The 25,570-nt window shown below is 39.2% G+C and overlaps 1 protein-coding gene across 4 annotated transcripts in view; it reads right to left on the bottom strand.

The window, feature by feature from the left end:
- ano1a (anoctamin 1, calcium activated chloride channel a) overlaps positions 1-25,570 on the bottom strand; it is a 51,082-nt gene that overhangs the window by 18,372 nt on the left and 7,140 nt on the right. For all 4 annotated transcript variants that reach the window (XM_080884819.1, XM_080884816.1, XM_080884817.1 and 1 more), the window contains exons 3-11: positions 21,397-21,726; positions 12,568-12,666; positions 11,868-12,019; positions 4,223-4,277; positions 3,911-3,962; positions 3,154-3,209; positions 2,514-2,555; positions 656-720; positions 277-411 (exon numbers count right to left, since the gene is read on the bottom strand). In XM_080884819.1, coding sequence (XP_080740945.1) covers positions 277-411; positions 656-720; positions 2,514-2,555; positions 3,154-3,209; positions 3,911-3,962; positions 4,223-4,277; positions 11,868-12,019; positions 12,568-12,666; positions 21,397-21,726 — 986 coding nt within the window. The remainder of the gene's footprint in view (positions 1-276; positions 412-655; positions 721-2,513; positions 2,556-3,153; positions 3,210-3,910; positions 3,963-4,222; positions 4,278-11,867; positions 12,020-12,567; positions 12,667-21,396; positions 21,727-25,570) is intronic.

Raw genomic sequence — 25,570 nt, 5'->3', positions numbered from 1 at the left:
CCTTTTCCATTGCCACCTCTCTCTTTACTGTAGACCTACGCTTTCTTGTACTCCTGGCTACGTTCTTCTTGTTATTAAGACATGAAAATGAGAAATTTGTTCACTCCATTTGTGATGCAAATGTCAACAGGTCACAAATAAAATAAAATAAAATAAAATAAAATAAAATCACAAAAATGTTACCTACCTGCGGTGAGTTTTAGACAAAATTGGAATCATAGCAAGCTGACACTTGCAATAAAGGCAATAAAAAATAAATAAATATGTCCAGCGTACCTAGGTATGTTATCATCGACAGTAGCACAGCCATAGAGAAATACAATTACTCCAATGATGGCAGCAGGGATCAGCATCTGTGTGTAGACTCCCAACCAGGCAAAATACAGTCCAATCTTTTCCCCAAAATATTTCCTGGGTGAGAGGAGATACAGAGGTCACATCACTGTCAAATCCATCACTGCAAAATTAACTGTGATTCCTTAATAGTTGAGCTTAATTCCATGTAAATAGGTCATGTATGCCACTATTAAAGTCATAATTACAAGACCTATCTGATTAAAATTAATTTCCTCAATTTAAAGTCAGAGGACAAATAAATTGTGGTTTTGCAAACTGCATTTCCTGTCAGCAATTTCATGCCAGATATGGATCTCACCTGATAAGTCCAATGGGCTGGTACTTGTAGAAGACACTGTAGCTTGCCCACTGTTCGTACAGGAGCTGTGAACAGAAGCACGACTCAATAAATATATCACATGCTACAAATATATATATATATATATATTATTTATATATATATATTTTTTTTCTTTTTTTAAAGAATTAGAGGCTATTTTTTTGCAGATTTATCAATTTTTATCTATGAAGCGCCTTGAGGCCACTTTTGTTGTGATTTGGCGCTATATAAATAAAACTGAATTGAATCAGTTTTTATCAGTTTCACGTTATACGTCCTAATGCAATAACATTTATTGTGCCAAAAGAAATGTTTCCAGATTTTAATTTCATAATCATCCATCCATTCATTATTGGGGGTTCGGGGATCAGCAGTCTATTACATGGCTGACACAGAAACAGACAACCATTCACATATATAGTCATGCCCACACCCAACTGCTATATGATGCAGTTATAAAGCAGTTGACTGCATTAGCTCTGCACATTCTCATTTCCTAATTCTAGCAGGGGGACAGCACATGACAGTTAGCCCAAAAGGTTGATTCTGTTCATCTGGACGTTTTCAGGGGGAGAAACGTTTCGTCACTCATCCAAATGACTTCTTCAGCCTCAGCTGACTGCAGGTTTCCCCAACCTTATAAACAGTACATTTGCACAATGACTGAAACCAGCCCACTACATGAACAATGGCTGTGAGATCAGTTTTTGATCACTAATATAACCAGAGGGAAGCTACACCAAGTCTGAAAGGTTTACCAAAGTTACATAAACAGGGTGCACCTTTAAGACCAACAGTCTGTATGATCCACTCGGTCACCTGTAACATCTCCAAGTTTCTGGCTTCAGTCCTCAACCCGCTGGTGGGCAGCTCTGAGCACCACATCCACAACATTTCAGATTTTGAGAGATGTCATTATGGAGGCAGATGAAACCATGGTGTTGTATGATGTTACGTCTCTCTTACTTGTGTTCGAGTCACTGAAGCAGTCGACGTAGTGCGTAAGAGATTACAGGATGACCCCGATCTCAGCACCGATCAAGTGTGTTTGAACTGTGTCTTCATTCCACCTATTTCACATACAAGGGTCGGTGCTACAGACAGAAACGCAGGTGTGCCGTGGGCTCCCAGTTTCACCCATCGTGGCCAACTTGTACATAGAAGAAGTAGAAAAGAGGGCCATGTTATCCTATCCAGGAACACGACCAAGTCACTGATTCAGGTATGTGGGTGACACCTACAGGCCAGTGGACACTCTTTCAATGAGAATGTACACATCCTGTACAGCGAGGAACGCTGGTTTAAGGGTGAGTCAAGGAGGCCATTTACGTGAAAAGAGAGAGACCATCTCTGAATCGAGCAGGGGGTCTAATTGTCCATCTGTCACCATCTCACAATGCTGTGATTGGAGCCATTCCCCAACTCTCTGTGAATGGGACTCATGGCCATCAGAGGAAGAGGAAACCTGCAGTCAGCTGAGACTGAAGAAGTCACCTGGACGAGTGACGACACGTTTCTCCCACTGAAAACGTCCAGATGAACAGAATCAACCTTTTGTGATTTCCTTACCTGGAAGATTGAGCGTGCATCCAGATACATGATAGTTAATTCAGTATCTGTAATGCTAAATGGACTCGTTATTAGTTATTACGTAGTGCTTTTCTACTTCACTTGAGCTTCCACGATAGCTTCCAAACTCCATTGTCAGTTAAAAACAGGGTGTAAGGTCACAGTTTTGTCATCAGTCAGTTTAGGTTGAATATAAGTGAGATTTTTTTTAATAGACTATGTTTTGGTGTAATACTGTTACAAAGAAGTATTTGTATTCTCTACTTACCTTCCTGTCATTAGGTTCTGCACTCACCCCTTCAATGTCTCCCTGTAACACACAGGTTTCATATTCAGTATTATACACATTTCCACTGTATAACAGCCTCCCTAGTTGACTTTAGGTTAACATTTAGAAAAGGAATATTGGTAAAAATAACAACAATAATACATTTTATTTACATTTTACAAGCAACTAAACAACAAAATCACAGCAGATATAAGATAAAACAGTAGAAAGACACCATGGAAATAAAAGTCAATACACCATGAACTAAAAACACACACACAGCACTTTACACAACTTGTACATTCACGAGTCACACAGCAGACTGGGATCAAACCACCAACCTTTGGTTATTAGGTGACCTGCTCTACCACCTGAGCTACAGCCGCCCCAATTACAGCATCACAATTAAAAAATATTACTGTCTTAAACTGAGCTACATAAAAATACATAAAATCACAGAGAGAGCTGAGAGTAAATGTAAACAATGTTTTGGTTTTTTTGTTTCTTTTTAAATAATAGTGTACAAGCAGCTTAGTAATTGTAGATTTTAGGAAACCCACTGAACTATAATCATTATCGTGGTGTATAAACATCAGCCTTCTCAGTCAAACATGGGGGAGCCCAAAAGTGTGATACTCACATCATGGAGAGGATAAGCAGATGTGTACACACCATTGGCTAGCAGACTGGTGAGCCCTGCATGAAGGCACATTTAACAGAATTATAATTCAGAAACACACACACACACACACACACACACCATGTTGTATAATTAAATGCAGAAAAGAGTGCATGATCAACCATTAGTTCGTTATCTGAAGCCCTTGAGTTGCTTTTGAGCATAATGTCACAGTCGGCTCTGATCATCAACATATTCAGTAAATCGCTCATAAATAAAAGCTAGTGCAAAGCTGCTGTCCTACAGAGTTTCTGTATTTTGAACAGTTGTGCAGATCACTGCCACTTTTGCTGATAATAACAGTGCTGGTGGTCACAATTTTATTATCATTTGTTGTGCAAATCTGACCTTCGTCTGAGTTATGTGACTGTCAGCTACATTTTATATTCTTAATTTAATTTAATATTTTTCTTCAGGTGCTGTTAAAACCTAGAAGTGGACTTTAAAAATTGTTTCACTGTGTTAGGCTGTTTTTTCGTGTTAGAATAAAGGAGTTTTTTCAGTACAATTCTGTTTCTCACACAGTCAAAAATCCTCTGTGGGATTATTGACGTTCATTATCTAATATTTCAGCTATTGTACTGATATGGTTAAAATGGACATGATGGGGAATTCTACATGTGTCAAGACCGCTCTCGGCCTGTGGACCTAATCAAAGAGAGACTAGGATTAATTGCACATTGATTCATTCCTAGTATCAGAAAGGCAGATTTCTTACCCAAGGGATATTTGGGTTTGATGCATTTTGTCCTCTTCAGTACCTCATAGACCTGACCGTTAAACAACAAAAAAGAAAACTGTAGCAATAATGCAGTTTGTCTCTTTGAGGATGAGGAGCTGAACATTTAACAGAAAACAAAGCAGGGAACTCCGATTCATGAAGTGTTTTGGTTAAATTCCAGCCACTCTCTTGTTGTACAGAATTAGAACCTTATAATCATAAGCCAAACAATTATTTCTTTATTTTGACATGTATCAATATATACAGGATTAACTCTTCAACCATCCATCTACTAAAACAAATACTTACTATGGAGCTCCGAGTCTTGCTGTCAAAGAACTTGTTCTTGTCAGAGAGATCAAATCTGATAAGAAAGAAAAAAGAAAACAACACAGATGAGTTACAGATGCAAAGAAACACTTGTGGCATGTTTGTGAAATGTGCTCTTTTTCACTATGTAGTCTATATAATAGATGCAGGAAAAGAAAAACATACAGAAAGTCTGAACTGAGTGAATCCGTTATAATTCCAATATCAGACAGGAATTCCACAAAGCTATTCCCCATGTTACCTCGATAACCCTCAACTTAAATAAAGCTTTTGGCTTTTTTTTCATTTATTAATTATTATTTATTAATCATTTCATTATGAACTGTTTCTTTTCAGATCAGGCACTCCCACCCATCTCATGTTCTTCTTTCCAGTTCTGTGATGTTTATTAGCCTCTCGGTGATATTCTGTTGGTCATTTTGAATCATTCCAGTCAATCAGCAATTGTGTTTTTCATAGTAGTTGTTTGGCCTTGTTTATAAGTTCCATCAGCTCTGTCAGCCAGCATTAATATGTTACAGCTGCAGTTTTATTGGTTGAATGGTGTTCTTGTTTCATACCAAGAAACGTAACATTTCTTTGGAAATTACATCATTTAGTTCAAGACAACTGTGGAGATATGTAGGAATCAAAAGCATTTCTAATGAAGCCAGAAATGCTTTGTAAGATACATTTTGTAATCTAGAACTAGGAAAGTTGCTTAGGTTAGAGTGATTTCAGAGCCGAACATTAAGTAACAGAGAAAATGTGGAGGGATATCTCTTGCAAGCTGTTAGTCAGAGCTCCAAATATAGCTGCTCACTGCCCACTCTCTCCTCCATACATCCCAGCAGGATGACTGTAAGACATTAGTGTTCTCTTATTACTGCCTTTAAAAGCAAATTCACTTATAGAGAGAACATAAAGCCTGTGCAGCCTATATTTAGTCAAGTTATTCTAAATCTTTTATTCTGGGATTTCTCTTTCATTGTGCTGATAAAATAAATGTTTGCTGTAGACTAGCTTTATTTGATCACTATGCAAACCTGATCATGATGAAAGCTTCAGCTTTCCTGTTATAAAGTTGTAAAGTTGCCAGTTCCAACTTCAGTTCAGTTTAGAAAAACAATATGAAATATCAAAGTCTATCCTGTGAATGTATTTTTCTCTGATTCCAGATTTGCAGTTATCTTCTCTCTGGTTTTTAATTCTAAAACTGATAGTAATGTTCTTGTTTCCCTCGGAGAACACTCTCTGTCAGCTAACATTGCTCATTTATTCAACTATTTAATGTTTTTGAATGGATACATCGAGCTTCCTTTCTTTATTATCCACATTTTAAAGGTGTTTAAAATTAACACACAACTGACATCAAACACAATTAGCATATTTTTAAATTAGTTTTTGGTCACTTGATAAATCTAAAACCTATATTTTCATTTTGTATCGCCTCTGTTTCAATGTACAGCAGGCACTGAAAATTGTTATTTAAGACTTGTTCAGAAACAGCCTTATAGCTTCTTATCTTACTGCTATTTGCTACTGAGTATAAAGTGGGTTTCTAGGCTCTTTCTAGAAAGCCACGAAGATACTTGAATGTTTTCACTTGGGGCAGAAATTCATTCCCAACCTGGAGGTGGCACTGCAACCTTTTCCAACTGAGAACCATGGCCTCAGACTCAGAAGTTCCAATCCACATCTTAGTAGCTCTACTTTTGGCTGCAGAAACCCCAGAGTAACCTAAATGCTTCATAAAGCCAACAGAATCACACCAACTGGAAAAAGCTAGGATTAGATGCAGAGAAAATTGAATCCAACATCCTCAACCTCTTAGCTGTGCCTAGAAATTTGATCCATAAATTATGACTAAAACTGGTGACAGAGACTGGAGTCCAGTACACTCAGCGAAGTCTTACTCTTTGCCAGCAGTACAAAACCAAGTTTCCACAATGGTTGCACAGGGTCCAAATAGCCAAAACCATTAAGCCCAGAACCCCATATTACCAAAGCTCCCTGTAGTGTACATCTCAAAGGATGCATTTGAATACATTCTTGAAGTGCAAAACTCAGATGAAGACTGGCTGGACAACCTTCCATGTATCCTTGAATAGCCTTGAGTGTCCCACTACTGGGATAAAAGCTACATTTTAACTTCTGAATTCAAGATTTGACTAACGGGGAGACGTTCTTCTCTAGTATCCTCAAATAGAGCTCCTCAGGGAATCTGAGAATTGTTAAAGCACACTATTTGTTCCCCCTTTTTAATAGGTGGACCACCACAGCAATTCAGACAATAACTAGGATAACCCCCAACATTTAAAGCATGTTTTTAACCATCCCAGGGATCTCAGCTGACCCTGTGTTTCCAGACTACCTTCTCTACAGCAGACATGTCAGTACTGTTTAGGAAAACTCAAATTGCTGCTACTGCCTGAATGCATCCTAAGTTGAAGTCAATAGCAATCCAGTAAACAGTGGGTAGGGAAAATTTTCCCTTTCCAAAATTTTCTGATGGTCTGCCCGAATGACTTTGAACCAAACAAAAGCCTTTCAGAAATCACCAAGGTTTTGTTTCAGTTGGTACCTAACAGGTGTATCCAGGATCCCAAAAGCCAACAAAGCTCAACAGGACTGCTTTCACCTGACAGCATTTTTCATCTCTGGTGTCCACCATGTAGATCATGTACTGGTGCTACAACAAGTAGCAGCTACCAAATAATGAAAGGTCTGTGCTGCCTCCTCAGCAAAAAGGCTGTGAAATGAGGTTGAGGTTTCTCAACCATAAGCTCAGGCTCCTTCCACACCAGAGAGGTGGCACTCCATATGCCTAAAGGAGCTGTATATTAGATCACCAAGACCTTCAACTGTACACTAATCCACAAAATACGGGATCTGTAGGTCTTTACCTATATAAGCTGAGCCCAGCCAGGCCCTATGGGTTAAGGCCTACATGCTTTCAAATGAATTGGCTCTAGGGTGGTGCCCTGGGTAAGGTTTGAATCCCTGTTGAATATATCGTCACTGAATTTTTGGAAACTCAAACCAGTAAGCAAGCTTACTTGCAAATTTCACATAGGGTCAACTACTTTGTTGTCTTCATTTTAATTTTGTTTTAAATAATAGATTGAAGATGGTGCCGGATGTCATGGCACGCCGTCTCTCGGTTCTGCAATGTTTACGTTTTATGTTCTTAGTGGTGTCCCTGCTAGTTTTAAAAACTCACTCCCTGTTGGTATATGAGCGACAGACGCTGCTTTACATCCGTGACTCACTACTGAAGCTCTCCAGCGTTAGCGAGCGATGTGGAGGACTCGCTCTGGCGTCGGTACCGGGGGAACTACATCGCCGTGATCCCCCCTGGAATCCTTTGAAACGGCAGTGCGAATGCGCGGCACACGCTCTGGGAAGCGTGTTCGGGTCAGAACTCGGATGCGGCGGGTCCTTACCATCGGTGACCCTGGCTGTTTAGGACTTTATTTTGGCCTCAAACAGCGCTGCCTTCTTCCTATTTACCCGACGTCATCGGAGCACGCTCACCCGAGGCTGCTTCATTGGTCGCCATGCCGACGGGATACGAGGAGCGGTGGAGCAAATATGAACAACCTACAAATACTGCCTGCTGCCACGGATGGACAGAGAGTTAAATTAGCTCTCTTAAACGCAAGATCCGTATCAAATAGAACTCATGTTCTTCGGGACTTCTTTGGTACTCATAAGCTGGATGCCATGCTCCTAACTGAGACATGGCTGCGCGTTGGTAAGTGGCACCCTTGCTGGAACTCTGCCCCACCGATGCCAGCTTCTTCAGCTCCCCCAGGTTGTGTGGGAGGGGAGGCGGGGTAGCCTCTATCATCAAACACTGTATCTGTTTGCATTTAAAACAAAGTCCTGGTGTTTTTACCTCATTTGAGTCCCAACTTCTGACTTTAGGCTGTCCTGTGGTTCTAATTATAGTCATCTATCGTCCACCTAAATATAATGACTTGTTTACTTCGTAATTTTCAGACTTCTTGACATGTTTTATCACTCACTATGAAAGGATTCTTATAGTGGGGGACTTTAATATTCATCTGTGTTGTGAGGATAAACCCCTGGTCAAAGATTTCTTGAATGTACTTGATTCCTTAAACTTCACACAATTTGTGTCTGGGCCAACACGCAAGGGCCACACTCTAGACCTTGTCTTGGGCTTGACCGAGTTAATCATACAGACAATCGGTCTTAAAGGTGCGTCCTGTTTATGTATCTTTGGTAAACCATACAGACTTGGTGTAGACCCCCCTGGGTACAGCCTGTGGTATGAGGTCCGGTCAACAACATTGTCTTGTTCTAACTGCTTCAGACGGTCTATCACCCTCTTCCTATAACCACTACCTGGGTCTCGTTTCAGGGGCTCATAAGTATTTTCATGATTGAGCAGTGACAGTTGTCTGCCGGAAGGATGATGATGTTGTTGTCATTACTAAGTGATGTGAGTGCCTTCCTCTCCTCCATGGTGATGTTGGACGCTGGGGGCTTTGCATTGCTGAGACAGGCTAAAACTTTCGTCCGTAGTTGCTCTGCTTCCACTTTGCAATATTGTTGTTTCAAATTGCTGTTTCTGTGGCTGTGATCAGGTCCACTAGCGGGATTTGTCTCGGCATGACAGCAAAATTCAACCCTTTAGCAAGGATGTTTTTCTCTGTTTGGGTGATCTGTCTGTCAGACAAATTCTTCACCCACTTGTCCACATCGGTGTTGCATCCTTCTCTCTTCTGGCTGTTGAGGACACTCTCCGTATTTTGCCGTGGTTTCCGACATACAACAAGTAAGTCAAAATTCCTTTGTTGCCTGGTCTGAGACTTCGTGTGCTGTGCTAGACGAGCCTTCTCAGTGTAGTCAAACACCTTTTTAAGAGTATTCTCATCTAGAAGCATTGTCAGTCTCTGTCGCATCCGCTCTTCTTGAGATTTTAGCATGTCGATGGTAAAATTTGTTTGCCTCACCCGTTCATTAAGCAGCTGATGCTGTGCCTTCTGGAGGATTTTTGTTGCCCGGAAGCCTTTAACTGAAGAGCTCATTTGCAGACTTTTAGGAGTAATCCTGTTTTGTCGGCATCTGAGGCTGAATCTCAGGTGGTTCCTGTTATCCGCCATCTTACGTGCTGTTTGCTCATACTGACGTCCAAGCTCTAGGCAGTCCTGGATGAGTGACGAAACGTTTCTCCCACTGAAAATGCTACGTCCAGATGAACAGAATAAACCTTTGGAGATTTACTTACCTGGATATCATCGGTTGGTATGTAATTAAAGATGCAAGCAATTTCTGTTTAACTTTATGGAAGTAGGCTCCAGCATATTTGATTCTCTTTTTAGATATTTTTATGCACAGCCCTTTGAATGTCAAGGTATATGTCAAACACACATTCATTTTTCAAGTTAATAAATGTAATTAATAATTAATTGGACAGTTCCTTTTACGACAATTAAATTAAGTGATGATTTGTTAACCTTGTTTTTGGGCAAATACATCATGTATGGGATAATTGTGTGTTTGTCCCACAAAGATAAAGAAATGCTGCCAATGAAAGAAAAGCAGCTCTTAAAATACAGGGAGTGCAGAATTATTAAGCAAATAAGTATTTTGTCCACATCATCCTCTTCATGCATGTTGTCTTACTCCAAGCTGTATAGGCTCGAAAGCCTACTACCAATTAAGCATATTAGGTGATGTGCATCTCTGTAATGAGAAGGGGTGTGGTCTAATGACATCAACACCCTATATCAGGTGTGCATAATTATTAGGCAACGTCCTTTCCTTTGGCAAAATGGGTCAAAAGAAGGACTTGACAGGCTCAGAAAAGTCAAAAATAGTGAGAGATCTTGCAGAGGGATGCAGCAGTCTCAAAACTGCAAAGCTTCTGAAGCGTGATCATCGAACAATCAAGCGTTTCATTCAAAATAGTCAACAGGGTCGCAAGAAGCGTGTGGAAAAACCAAGGCGCAAAATAACTGCCCATGAACTGAGAAAAGTCAAGCGTGCAGCTGCCAAGATGCCACTTGCCACCAGTTTGGCCATATTTCAGAGCTGCAACATCACTGGAGTGCCCAAAAGCACAAGGTGTGCAATACTCAGAGACATGGCCAAGGTAAGAAAGGCTGAAAGACGACCACCACTGAACAAGACACACAAGCTGAAACGTCAAGACTGGGCCAAGAAATATCTCAAGACTGGTTTTTCTAAGGTTTTATGGCCTGATGAAATGAGAGTGAGTCTTGATGGGCCAGATGGATGGGCCCGTGGCTGGATTGGTAAAGGGCAGAGAGCTCCAGTCCCACTCAGACGCCAGCAAGGTGGAGGTGGAGTACTGGTTTGGGCTGGTATCATCAAAGATGAGCTTGTGGGGCCTTTTCGGGTTGAGGATGGAGTCAAGCTCAACTCCCAGTCCTACTGCCAGTTTCTGGAAGACACCTTCTTCAAGCAGTGGTACAGGAAGAAGTCTGCATCCTTCAAGAAAAACATGATTTTCATGCAGGACAATGCTCCATCACACGCGTCCAAGTACTCCACAGCGTGGCTGGCAAGAAAGGGTATAAAAGAAGAAAAACTAATGACATGGCCTCCTTGTTCACCTGATCTGAACCCCATTGAGAACCTGTGGTCCATCATCAAATGTGAGATTTACAAGGAGGGAAAACAGTACACCTCTCTGAACAGTGTCTGGGAGGCTGTGGTTGCTGCTGCACGCAATGTTGATGGTGAACAGATCAAAACACTGACAGAATCCATGGATGGCAGGCTTTTGAGTGTCCTTGCAAAGAAAGGTGGCTATATTGGTCGCTGATTTGTTTTTTTTTTTGTTTTTGAATGTCAGAAATGTATATTTGTGAATGTGGAGATGTTATATTGGTTTCACTGGTAAAAATAAATCATTGAAATGGGTATATATTTGTTTTTTGTTAAGTTGCCTAATAATTATGCACAGTAATAGTCACCTGCACACACAGATATCCCCCTAAAATAGCTAAAACTAAAAACAAACTAAAAACTACTTCCACAAACATTCAGCTTTGATATTAATGAGTTTTTTGGGTTCATTGAGAACATGGTTGTTGTTCAATAATAAAATTATTCCTCAAAAATACAACTTGCCTAATAATTCTGCACTCCCTGTAGTTTAAGACCAAAGCATCAAAGCATGACGCTTTGGTCTTAAACTACAAGAATTAAATGTGTAAAATTAGAGAAATTATCAATTACTTTGCTGTATTGTGAATAACACGGGGTGGGTTTTTGTAAAACTTGTGAAAATGCAGTTAAAAGTAAAAAGTGACTTCTTCAGTCTCAGCTGACTGCAGGTTTCCCCAATCTTATAAACAGGACATTTACTGTACTGTTTATAAGAAGTATGTACTGAAGAAGTCACCTGGATGAGTGACGACACGTTTCTCCCACTGAAAACGTCCAGATGAACAGAATCAACTTTTGGAGTTGAAATTGGAAATTAGTAACAAGCTACAAATTTGTGGTTGTCAACAAACTGGACAACTCAGAGACAACACACACGGGTTCTATAGTGTATGCCTAAGAACATGTGTAAAAGCCTAAGTTTGAGATATACTATTTTTCAATTGTCTTTATAATTATAACCAGATATTTTACTTACAGGTGCTGTTTTTCTCTGGAGAAGGGGTGAGAGAGGGGTTTCTGACACTGTGCTCGGCTGGTATCGACTTTAGGGTGGAGAGGAGCTGTAACTTTGTGAATGAACATCCTGATCTTCTCCACCACACTACTGCCTTGTTTCACTTCATAAACCTGCAGAGGAGATCCAAATAATAAAAGAAAAGAAAAGAAATAAAAAAAAAACCAAAACCAAACAATCCAAAAACTACCCAAAAGTAGCAATTTGATTGAATAATGATTTCATTCCAAGAGCTAAAATGTAATATATACTTTTTCCATTTTGTGTTTACCAGCCATTCACTTCAAGAGCCTTGAAAGGTTGAGGTGTAGAGAGCTGTAGTTCTTTCTGTTGCTGTGTTCTTTCACATACATTTTGCTGTCAGTTTATTAAAAACAGGCTGATGGTCAATAAATTTAAAAATAATTTACTTGGGTACTACAGCGATCATAAACTGGACTACATTATTGGAGATACTTTCAAAACACTTTAAGAAAAGCACAAACTAATACAAATAGGGGACTGTATGATATGATATGATATTTTTGGACTGAGTCAGCTGATATTTTGTATTTTGTGCAAAGGATTGTGCTACAGGACAGCATCTGAACACTTCTGAAGTCAAAGCACAGCAGCAACACTGAGTTCATATTTTAGAAATGGGAAATAATTGGTGGAGTACCTTCTTTGTTGGCATTTTGAGTTTCATGAATTCAGCCTCTCGACACAAAACATTCCAAGGAGCATGGATCTTTAAGAAGCCAACTCCAGGGATAGTACTCTGAAATACAACAGAGGTTTGGATATTAAAAAAAAAAAAAAAAAAAAACATCATTAAAAATTCTAACAGATTAATTCCAAAAAAAGAGCACATCCTAAATTGCAAAGTGCACAAACATAATATATACACATTCTACTGTTTTCTTAGCAGGAATCAAGTTAAAAACATGCTTATGTGTTTCTGCAGAGAGCCTTTTTCATCATTTAAAGTAAAACTTAATTCAGTTATATCCATAAGGGCAGAGTTAAAATCACTTTTATATATACCATTACTTATGCACAGTGAAGAATAACAAGTACAGATATAAGCAATTATAAAAGGATGCAAATACCCCTATGCAATTCTGAGCCAGTTTGACCTTTAGGCATCAAGATCTAAGCCTAGCATCTCAACAAAATTCACAAACCATTTACACAGACTGAGGTGAAGCATCCTGGAGTATTTTTTTTTAAATATTTTTTTCATCAGCTACAAAAGTCAGGAAACAGAGTGTTCAGAGGACGCTTTGATTTTGATCATTATCATGATAGCCCATACCCCTATAAAACTGTTCATTTATGTCTTTAAGGAATTTTCCACGTTTTAACTAACTGGTGTGGTATATGGCTTTATGAACAGATAAAGCAGAGTATTACCTGCATAGCAGTGAAAATGTATGCTATGTCCTCTAATGACACAATTTTACAAAAATGGATGGAAGCAAAATCACAAAAGAACACCTTTGTGATTTTGTTTTTAAAAAAACAAAAACAAAATTAATAAATAACTTTGAGAGGCTCTTATCCAGAGCCTATCCTTATCAGGATCGCAGGGGGCTGGAGCCAGCTACCATACAGCAAGAGGCGGGGTACACCCTGGACAGGTCGCCAGTCTGTCGCAGGGCTCCCACCCAGAGACAGACAACCATTTGGACTCACACTTAGGGGATATTTGGATTCACCAGTTAAGTGCATGTCTTTTAGCTGTGGGAGGAAGCTGGTGTACCACAGGGAGCATGGAGGACCACAAGAGTCACACATATCGAGATTCTGTGCTTGAATAATGAATTATGCAATCAGATATGTATTTGTAAATTCATTATTAATTATTTTATGTACTGAAACATTAGTAATTTATTACTTAGCAATTTAATTAAAAATAAAAACACTATTTATAAATCAATATTTCAAAATGAATTATTAGTCCATTAATAAATACTTGATATTCGACAGAACATCACTTCATATTCTATACTGTTCACTGGTTTCACCATACTTAAACTATTGTGCAGAGGTCTGGGGCAATAACTATAAAACCACATTACATTCACTTTTTACTCTTCAAAAAAAAAGCAATTCGAATCATCCACATTGCAGGTTACAGGGAACATACAAACTCACTATTTTGCAGTCGATCTAGTAAAATTCCAGACAGCACAAATTCTATTCAAAGCAAAAAATAAAGAACTGCCAGGTAATATTCAGAGTATGTTTTTTTGAAAGAAGTTATAATTTAAGGGGTTTTTGTAACTTCAAAACAGGGAAGGTACGTACTACAAGAAAAAGGTTTTGTGTTTCTGTTCATGGAGTGAAACTGTGGAACAGTCTGAATATGGAATTAAAGCAACGTCCAAACATAAAACTGTTCAAAAAGAGTTATAAAAATATAATCTTCTCCAACTATCACATTAAAAATGGTGATTCCATTCCTCATTTGAAAATGCCTTTCCTTTTCCCTTTCCTGTTAGCTCACAGACTTGCTATTATATTAGCAAATCTGTGAATTAACTTTTTAACTAATAACTATTGGATTAGCTATCCGGTCTTTAAGTCTGACGCCATTAGCCGTGCCTGGGCCCAAACTCAGCTGCAGGTCCCCAAGTCACATGATCACTGCGGCATCACTGAGAGTTAAAAACAGTTTAAATTCTTTCATCTGTAACAAAATGATCAGCGTTGCTGCTTTACCAGGTGTAACAATTAAGTTTAACATCCAGGCATCCATGAAAACCGAATTTATGAAATTTAACGGAGTTAGAAGTCAGCAGGAAGTTAGCTCGCTAGTTTCCACGTAAACATGATATACCGTGTTCTGACAGAGAGATTTCTGAAACAAATTAAGACGTACAGCTCTACTATCACTTCCAACATAAATGCAGACAGAAAACTAAACGGCTGTGACATAGGTAGGGTTACTGAAGTTTGGCTAACATAGCTGTGTCGCTACGTGATTGCTAGCAACACAGCTATGTTAGCATAATATAAACAGTGAAGCTGGTGAATGAACAATAACTTTTTTCCACTCAATAAAAGTTAACGTGAGGGTTCCCGAAGGTTCGGGCAGGATGCTGTAAATGGGCCAAACTTCAATCGGGAGAACAACTGAGATAATCCATCCACAGTACGAGGTTAGTTATTAATATAGTGCTGCATGGGCTGGGCTGTAGTTACATCATAAGGTTTTAAAAACTGAGCTTTAAAATGATTAGCGGTAATAAAACCAGAGAGAGGCCGACAGTGATCACTGACTGTTTTTAGGAACTTGTTGAGATTAAATAGAACAAGATACAAAGCATTAAAACATGTAAAAAAACATAAAAGGCTCATTAAACACAGAGTAGTTTGGGCCCGGAAGCAGAATTCATCACGTTATCACTTAAAGACTGGATCTCATTTCAGAAATCCCGGAGCAATGCAAATTAGCCACACAGTGTGATGTAAGGTGGTCTCTGATTGGTTAGACAGACAGGCTTGTTGCCTGCCTTTTTTACACTCCTGTTTGTGCACATAGTTTTGCACAGCGAAGCTAAGAAGTGTGTGTGCTTGTGCAAAGGTCTTTCAGCTTCGGCATTTAGACTCTGTCCAACACGGATATATGAAGAATGAAGCGTCTTTGCAGTGAAATGAGAACTGTGCGCTTGTTGAAGTCAAGGTGCTAACATGACTAATGTTAGTTAGCATCACAAATATTACGTATTCATATTTTAGTACAAGCCGTTTTTGTAAGCTAATGGGCTTTCCACGAATAAAGGCTTGAACCAACACTGAGCCCAGTTACATTAAAAGAGTTAAAAGAACTGAGACATGGTGATTAAAATAATCCGGTCATTAAGTGATGACATGACGAATCCTGCTTCCGGGCCTAAAGTCGTCTGCGTTTAATATGGCTTTTGTGTTGTTAACATGTTTAATGTTATGTATTTTCTTCTATTTAATCTCAAAAAGCTCCTAAAACAGTCAGTGATCACTGTTGACCTCCCTCGGCTTTTATTACCGCTAATCATTTATTTAAGCTCAGTTTTTAAAACCTTAGGATGTAACTACAGCCCAGCCCATGCAGCAGTATATGAATGACTAACCTCGTATTGTGGATGTGCAGTGTTGGGAAGGTTACTTTTAAAATGTATTCCATTACAGAATACAGAATACATGCCCCAAAATGTATTCTGTAACGTATTACGTTACGTTACTCAATGACAGTAACGTATTCTGAATACTTTGGATTACTTAATATATTATCATGCTTTTTACAACAACGTGAATGTACTATTGCTGTGTGATTTATTACTGTTACTGAAGGTCCGCGACTCCGAACTGTAGTAAAGGGACCTCTGACTAATATGGCGGGGTCCCTGTCGGCTCGTAGCCGAAAACTAGCTTTACTTTGTTGTGTGGGTCAACTTTTCTTGCGAAAGAGAGAGAGAGGCGTTGAAAGGCTGCTCCAACGGAACTTATTGTTTTCGGAGGAAAACACGAACACGGTGTACAGTCGAGTCTTAATAGCTTACTTACAGCTGGGCTCGTCAGGCTCTCTTCTTGGCTGCAGTGGTTATTATTATATTTACATGCTTCCAGCTCCCGTTTTTCCTCGATGACAACTCGTACCTTTCCACTCCCCTTTTTCTCCCTCCTCGCGCTCACAGACCCATAATGTGTATGGCAGTCCATTCTCCCTGCAACACGGACTACACTGCCCATGATGCTACATTCTTTAGAGCTATGCTTGTAGCATTCTGCCTGTTAGCTTAGCACAACAACAACGAAAAGGCGCTCTCTCACCCAGGAAACACACAGTCGCAGAGAGAGAGAGCGTCGCCCTGTAACCATGGCAACCGTAACGCTGCCGCCTGGAACAACAGAACGTAGCTGTCAAACAAAACCCAAACAGTCCTGACCCGCGACAATATGAAACAGGAAAGTACCGCAGTGTAATCCATTTATTTCAACAAAGTAACTGTATTCTGAATACCACCTTTTTAAACGGTAACTGTAACGGAATACAGTTACTCATATTTTGTATTTTAAATACGTAACGGCGGCACATGTATTCCGTTACTCCCCAACACTGTGGATGGATTATCTCAGTTGTTCTCCTGGCTGAAAGTTTGGTCCTTTTACAGCATCCTGCCATGCGATTACATTTGTTCCTGACCACCGAGAACACTCACGTTAACTTTTATCGAGTGGAAAAAAAGTTAGCGTGTTTATATTATGCTAACATAGCTGTGTCGCTAGCGGTCACGTAGCACATCATTATATACCAGCTAGCCAAACTTCAGTAACCCTACAAACGTCATGCTGTTTAGTTTTCTGTCTTCATTTATGCTGGAAGTGATAGCTGAGCTGTACGTTTTAATTTGTTTCCAAAACCCCGCAGTCAGGACATGCTATATTGTATTTAGATAGAAGCTAGCGAGCTAACTTCCTGCTAACTTCTAACTCTGTTAAATGTCATAAATTCCGTTTTCATGGATGCCTGGATGTTAAACTCAATTGTTACACCTGGTAGAGCAGAACGCTGATCATTTTATTAAAGATGAAAGACTTCAGACAGTTTTTCAACTCTCAGTAATGCCACAGTGATCGTTTGATATATGGACCTGCAGCGGAGTTTAGGCCCAGACACGGCTAGTGACGTCAGACTGAACGACCGGATAGCTGTCAGTTCTCTCGTGTCTGCTAAGACTGGAGATGGCACTATTTAAGTTAATTTATTTGAATACGTGAGTGCACACATTCATTCTGCAGATAAATGATGATCGAGGATAATGTGCAGTTTTATTTTTTACATGATGCCTGTCTTTATTAATGCAATTTGAAAATTAATACATAAAAGTTGGATGTTTTATGAATTTATCCAATCCCAGCCCCGAACACGGTATGCTGAATCTTAGCATTGAATGTCCAGTATATTTCAATCAGTAGAATTTGTACAGTACCTAAAGCTAGTCAAACGTGTGGTAAAGGTACAGAAGATAAGATACAAAGGCCCTGAATGCTGTATTATATACAGTAAATGATGTGGAAATTATTTTCGCAGAGGTCATAAAGTTATTAAATCACTGCTGATACTTTAGAAAATGTAAACATCAACCAATTATTTTTGTGTCTTTGTTTGTGTGTTGACTAGTGGTGTGCGGATCGATATTGAAATATCGATTCTTCAGATACCAGTTATTTATGTTCTAGAATTGATTCTCATATTAAAATATCGATATTTTAGTACTCTGGGGTAATTTTGTAGTTTTTCCCCATTAAAAGGAACGCAGTGGAAAGAAACTATATCATTTGGATCATCTAAATTGGAAGGAACTACTTCCTCTTCCGCCTTTCATAGTCATATGCAAAACACAGTTGTGTAAATGTGTCCAGCCCCTGGCGTGCGCACTCACAACAATGGCTGAGCGTAAACGGAGTCCTGTGTGGACGTATTTTACCTCCGCAAACAGCCCAGACGCGGTTTGCGATACATGTGTCAAGACAGTGAGGTGTTGTGGCAACACCACTGACCTCATCAAACACGTCAGAGTAAATCATATCACAGAATATGATGAGCTTATGTTGAGGAGGAGGACGGGGAAGGTGCTGCTGGGGCGAGACAGACGTCTCTCGCAGAGTCCTTTAGTGCTGCAGGCAGGCAACATGCTCAATTAGCGCACAACTTCAGATTTTTTTTTTATTTCTATATGATTATTCTGCATTATTAAGCAATGAGAACAAGTAGTCTGATGTCGTGTAATCACTATGAAGCTATATTATTACTACAATTAAATAATGCAATCTGTTCCCTACCATACTCATGGAGGATTTTACAGCTCCGAGTCAGCTTTGTAGCATCAAACACCCACCCATCTGGACTTAATGCAGGAGAGACTGTGTAACCCAGTAGAAAAAACATCTTTTTAATTTTATTTTCCTTTCATTTTCCTTCTTTCTTTCTTCCTTTTATTTTTATAAATGCATTTGCACTCTTTTACCTTGAAAAATATTTTGAAATATTTTGCTGTTTTACAGTTTAGGACCTCATGCCTTTAAAAGGCCAAATCTGTAAATCTGTGCAAAAAAAATCTGGATTCACTGTCATTTTCTGTCAGGTAAAGAAACTTTCCCCTCTTGAACGTTGTTCAGCTGCACAAGCAGGGTCTCTTGCAACACGCCATCACTGTTGGGATGGTGGGTTGCAGGAAGACAGTCATTTGGAATTTCTTAAATGATCCTGAGGGTTATGGAACGAAAAAGTCAAGTGGAAAATGTCACCAGTCCTGAGCCGGAGGATCCAATTGGCTGTCCGCCAAGACACTGGACAATCCTCGACTCAGATTAAGGCAGTTACTGTAGCTGCAGCCCCATAACCATCAGATGGCATCTGAGACTGAAGGGCTTCAAAAACAAAGTCCTCGTCTTCTTGAACGCCACAGGAATGTCAATTTGGAGTGTCTTCATCTGTAGGGATACTCGCGTTCTAAATATCTGGGGTTCCTACTAGACAATAAACTGGACTGTGAGCCAAACACCAACTAGGGCTGGGTATCATCACTGATTTCGATTCAATTCCAATTCACAAGGTCCCGAATCGATTCGATCCACAATTCGATTCAATTCGAATCGGGGAATTTTTGCCTCAGACAGTCAGAAATATTATAATTCAGATAATTTTATATCTATAAAAAGAAAGCTGACACTTGTGGGACTTTGTCAAAGGTGTGAGCATCAGAGCCGATGTCTGAGCATAAAACACAGAAAAACATGAAGGTGATTTCCTGGCCTGGGATTTTATAAAAACATTCTGCAGTAGATCAAAAACAAAAGAAAACCATTAATCAACATATGAACGTTACCTGATGCTGCTGACGTGAAGCAGAGCAAAGTTACAGGTTTTATTAGAGACACAGCGTTTTGCAATTTTGCATAATTTTAAAGTTTAAATTTGTTCAGTATTGAACAGCAGAAATGAGGCTTTCTTTTTGGAAGTAAGTAAAAGGGAAAAAACAGCGGCCAACAGCCTGTAAACAACGGTAGACTTGTGCGTAACAAGCAAGCGAATAATGCAGAAAACAGATTTTTAGACAGGAAACTGTTCTTGAAGAGAGAGAGCGAGCGAGAGAGAGAGAGCGAGAGAGAGAGAGAGAGAGAGAGCTGTGCATGAAGTGTGGTTTTATCCTGGTGGAAGCAAAACAATAAAAGTCAGACTGAATCCATAACGATGTTTATGTGAAGCCCAGTTTGGATCTTCTTTTGCTGCTGGTTCAGTCAATGTTGTTTGGAGAGAGATCAAACTAACAGCTTTAGAATCAGCGCAAAAAGGGGCGTGAACACAAAGCGCCGACCCGCCGAAACATCAGAATCAGCGAGCTGTCGGCTTTCAGCCCCGACCGTGAGAAAGTTGCATCTCACTGATTCTGATCTGTCGGCGGGTCGGCGCTGTGTGTTCACGTCTCTGTGCAGAATCCGTGTTCCTGCTCTCATTACTGTCTTAGCGGTTGTTGAAATTTTGTGAGGTTTAACCTGAGATTCTGGCATTTTGGCTAAAATACATTTATATTAAAAATCATTTCAGGATTGTAATCGATTGATATCACCTTATCCAAGCCAGAATCGATTTTAATCGATAAACCGATAATCAAAACCCACCCCTAACACCAACCTTCTCTACAGGAAGGACCTCCCTATGGAGGCTTGTATCTTAACATCTGCTGGAGTGAGTTTAACAGTCGATGGTTCCCAGTATGCTTCTCTATGTGGTGCTGTTTCAAAAAGAACATTCACAGACTAAATAAAATAATCAAAAAGGCTCAATTGTTGGTGAACTTGGACCCTCAGGAGGAAGTGTGTTCTTATTTTGAATTATTGTTAATGAATATATTTTGTATTCGTTATTGGATCAACTCATTATAGAGTGACTGTTGCCTTTTATTGAGTGCGGGAGCAGCTGACCACATGTATGAATTTCCTTAGGGATTAATAGTTTTCTGAAGTGCAAAAGAAATGAAACATCACCATTAGCTGATGATCAAGAATCAGCACATACTGCTTAGTGCAGTGGTCCCCAACCCCCGAGCCACGGACCGCTATCGGTCCATGAGTCGTTTAGTACCGGGCCGCGAAAGTTGAGGCTCGGGTGTGAAATTTATGGTTTTCAGGGTTTTTATTGTTAACTCGGTTTCCCTGGGTCTTTTCCCACGTGTTATGAATAAATCTTCTCTTTTGTTACCGGTACTGGTTTTATTTTGTTGTATTTGTCTCTGACACCTTAAAGGCCAGTCTGTGAAAATACTGTCGGACATGAACCAGTCCGTGGTGGGTTGGGGACCACCGGCTTAGAGGACTTTTTGTTAGCAAATCAGTCCTGTTATTAACTGAGAGCAGGGATAAACCTGAGCAAAAACGAACAGGATTATGTTAAAATCAAAATGTCATCATTACATTACCCTAATCAAACAATTTCCCTCACCCCAGCCCTCTCCCTTCTCACCCCTTCATCCTTTTCCAGTTCTAGCCCTGTCTTCTGGAGGTTTTCCTCAAACTCATCCCGTTTAAAGCGCTTGTCATCCTCATGATAGTCAGTCTGATGCTCCTGTGCGGCAACCTCTGGGTCTTCTTTTGGTTGTAGCGGAGCTCGGCTGCTTCTCTTGCTCAGGCTGCGCCGAAGTCGTCGTATGAAGCTGTTATCCCCAAACTTCGATGACTGTCTTCGTGTGCTGCCAGACTTTTGGATATGGTAAGTCAGAACATAGTCCACACGTCGCTTCCCATCAGAGAAGTACAGGCCAAGCACTTTGTCTGAGCATAGATCCTTCATTGGCTGGAAGCAAGACAGAGATTCAAAACATTTCCATTAAATTGTATTTATATAGCATTATATAGGACCAAAGCATTTTATACTGTAAGGTGAAGCCCCTAAAATAATACAAAAAAAATCCCCAACAATTACACCCCCCTTCCTCCCTTGAGCAAGTGGTTTAGTGACAGTGGGAGAGAAAACCTCCCTTTTAACAGGAAACCTGCAGCAGAACAGGAAGGGCCATAGAGCTGTAACTGGCTGAGGGGAGGAAGACAAATCGCCCACTGTGGAAGGGAACCAGAGAATAATAACAACTGATGATTAAATGCAAAGTCTTGTTTAAACTACTTTACACTTACAGGGAGTATCATTGATCGTCACTGATTATGTATGCAATAAAATCAGAGGAAAAATATACGACATTCTTGATATGATTTTTCTTCTCTTCTGTATTTTTAATGCAAGTCAGGCACATTGAGCAGTTTTAACCTTCAATGTTGAAAACCTCACTGATATTATTATTTAAACAGGACCGATGTTGATATACTAAACAGTACAGGTAGCTGTTGGGAGTCATGTTTACACACGAGCTACATGAGCTTTGAAGAGGCCTTGTGTGAAGTTAAGCTTTTTTACATGTAGCACACAACAGATGATTCTTTGTCAAAGGCAATGTCACTGAAATAATTCATTTGGTTTCAAGAATGGATGGCATCTGCACATTTGTTTTTCTGACACTAGCTCAATATACGGTAATATAAAACTGATACAATGCAGCTTCAATTATGCTGCAAAAAGCACCTGGATATCCTGAATGGACAGACCAAATTAACCTTTTAAAATGCTTCATATTAACAATAACTATAGTATTCTACAAAAGTGTTGAGCCACCCTAATTTATTTATAACATCTTCCACCCAAATTGAATTTAGGTGTTCACCATGCATGCAGACTGCATCTACAAACATTTGTGAATGAATGGGTCACTCAGCTGGTACTCCGTTAATTCCAGCTTGGTACAGTGACAGAATGCCACTTGTGCAGCAAGTCTAGTCATGGAGTTTCCTCGCTACAAAACTTTACACAGTCAACTGTTAATGGTATTATAACAAAGTGTAAGCAATTAGGAACGACATCAACTCAGTCACAAAATAGTAGGCCAAGTAAAATCACAGAGCGGAGGCGCATAGTGCACAGAGGTCGCCAACTTCCTGTAGAGTCATGGAGTTATTCACTAAAGACTCCAAACTTCGCTGTAACGCGGTTCACCTTTCGCGGCCTCGTTGTTTTGCAGATTTGTTTGTGCAATTTTGCACGCTTTTCTTTTTCTTTAAACAGCGCATTGTGTTCTGCATCCTGATTGGCTGGAGACCATTGTCGATCAGTATTGTGCCGTGCCGTACAGAATGCATTCAGCTTGTTGAATTGACATAAATCTTCGATCGCTAGCAGTGTGACTCTGAAATACTGTACTTTATGTTTGTACGTTTTCTCCCCAACAAACAACAATGTCGACGAAACGTTTTGCACCGTCAAACCCAAATGGAAAAGATATTTATAAATCTTATAAAGCTTGTATCTGTCTTGTGTGAAACTTGTATGAAAAGCATACAAGAGTAAAAACAGATATAATATCCCTTGAAAAATTATATAAATGAAACTTGTATGTTTTGGATACTTACTAAATATATGAAAGTAATGAGAAAGTGGCCACTTTCATGAGTAAATCATGTAAGTTTTTACTATTTCTTTTCCATATGGGAGGGCACCTGCAGTAGCACCCAAAAGGCAGAGGAAGATGCTAACCATCGCACAAAAAGTTGGACTTTGGACATAAATGAAGTAAATGAAGGTAGAAGATACTGTATTTTTTGGGCCATAAGACACACCAGATTATAAGGCGCATTAAGCAGACACAGCAGCAAGTTGAGGAGAAATTTTGAATGGTGCTTCTTCCCTGTGATTGTCTTTATGCCACGGCCACATTAAAATTTGAATTTTGATGTAATGCAGTCCAGCAGAGACAGACCAGAGAGAACTCCATTTGAATCCACCAATTAGAAGCATTTTATTCCTGATTTAATATGTTCTCAATGAAGGACCCTGGAATAACTTTGCCCGGTAAGGACATCCAGTCAAAAACTTGATAAAAAGGGCTAAAGCAGTAAGTTTGTGTGCGCGTGTCTAACACTAAAAATAACAATGAAATTAGTTCCTTCACTTCTGTTTTAACTCGAGAAGAGTGAAATCAACAATGGAGTGAACAGGAGAGGTGGAAGGAACTTTTGATAGTTATAGCCTCCCATTTTAAATTCTGTAAGTCACTATGTTTTAGAAAGGTCATTGTGTGGAAGCACAGAAAAATGTATGGGCAGAAATCTGTGCCATCAGAAACTGAAGTTGAATAAGTTAAATTTGAATTTGAATTGCTCGGATCGAATCTGAATTGTAACTTGAATAAATGTTTTTAAAAACTGAATTTGAATTAGCCCAATTTGAAATTCAATTTATTGGTTTGAAAATGATCACTAAATCGATCACTAAATTGAAATTGAATTTTATATTTTGAAATTGAATTCATTTGCTTTGAAACTGCATTTTATCCTTTAAAAATTCAGCTCTCGAATAATTTCAGATTCACTTCTCACCATTCAGTTTCAGTTCTACAGTTCAGCTTTTTGGGACTTAAATCCGGTTAGAGTGTGATTAGTGCAGATTAATAGAACTACGTTTTACTAGCGGACCGAAAGTGTTACTGACGGGAATCTACAGCGTCTTGAGCTGAATTAAGACTTCAGAAGTCATTCGTCATGTCGAATGACCAGCGGATAAACTCTCAGGTTGGTAATAAATGTATTACATGTATAAGAACAAGCGTCATGTTAACAAATGATAGCCGTACAGTAACTGTTATGCTTATTGTAGCTGTTAGCTCAAAACGCTAAAGTTAGTCAGTTTTGTCTGTTCTTCTGTAAAACAAACTAAGATTTATTTTTAGAATTAATATTTTGTTTCTAAGTGGAATTGACAATTTAGTCTGTTTCGTTTGTTCTATTTTGAAACTTAAACGCTTTAGCGGCTGCCTTTTGTGTAGTTTGCAATATTTGCCTTTATTTATCTGAAAAAGTCTCATGTTCCTTAAGTACATCTACCCTGTTGAACTTATTATGGGAAATAAATATTTAAATAAAAACAAGCTGCTGATTATTTCACATTTTACTTGTGAGCAACGGCACATTTAAATCTTACAAATATAGTTATTTGGCTTATATCGTGATAGATATCGTTATCGCCTGAAATGAAAAAACATATCGTGATATGAAAAAATCTTATATCGCCCAGCTCTACTTAAAACTAGGAGAATCTTGACAATAGGGCTGCCACAAACAATTATTTTGATAGTCGACTAGTCACCGATTATTTTTGCGATTAGTCGACTAATCAGATCATCATCCATTGGATGTAAAACTACAGCTTATTGCACCAGCAGCATCTGCTCTTATATAACTATCATTAGCTTACAGCTTTAAGTGTTTAAGGTCTGTGCTAACTAACAATAAAGACAAGATGATAGTTTATTAAATTTTAATGAAATTTGCAGATTGTTTCGGTGAAGTTTAATAGTAAATTCAGTAAATTCTCGAGCATCTCACACTTCTGATGATCAGCTGTCTGCTTGAAGTTTATTCAGCTGTGTAAAAACTATAACTTTAATCTCAGCCAAACCGATTTACTCAGGAACAAATAAAATACTAAAAAAAGCCAAACAATAACATTTTAAGTTATCTAAGTGACTCATATATCATGTTTAACCTGAGTAGCGAAAGACGGCGGTGGGTTTGAAAACGATCTGCCGGGAGTCCGG

This window comes from Rhamphochromis sp. 'chilingali' (assembly GCF_963969265.1).
Source record: "Rhamphochromis sp. 'chilingali' genome assembly, chromosome: 6".
NCBI classification, from domain to species: domain Eukaryota; kingdom Metazoa; phylum Chordata; class Actinopteri; order Cichliformes; family Cichlidae; genus Rhamphochromis; species Rhamphochromis sp. 'chilingali'.
Note: the sequence above shows the minus strand (reverse complement) of the source record. Positions and strands in the feature narration are given on the sequence as shown.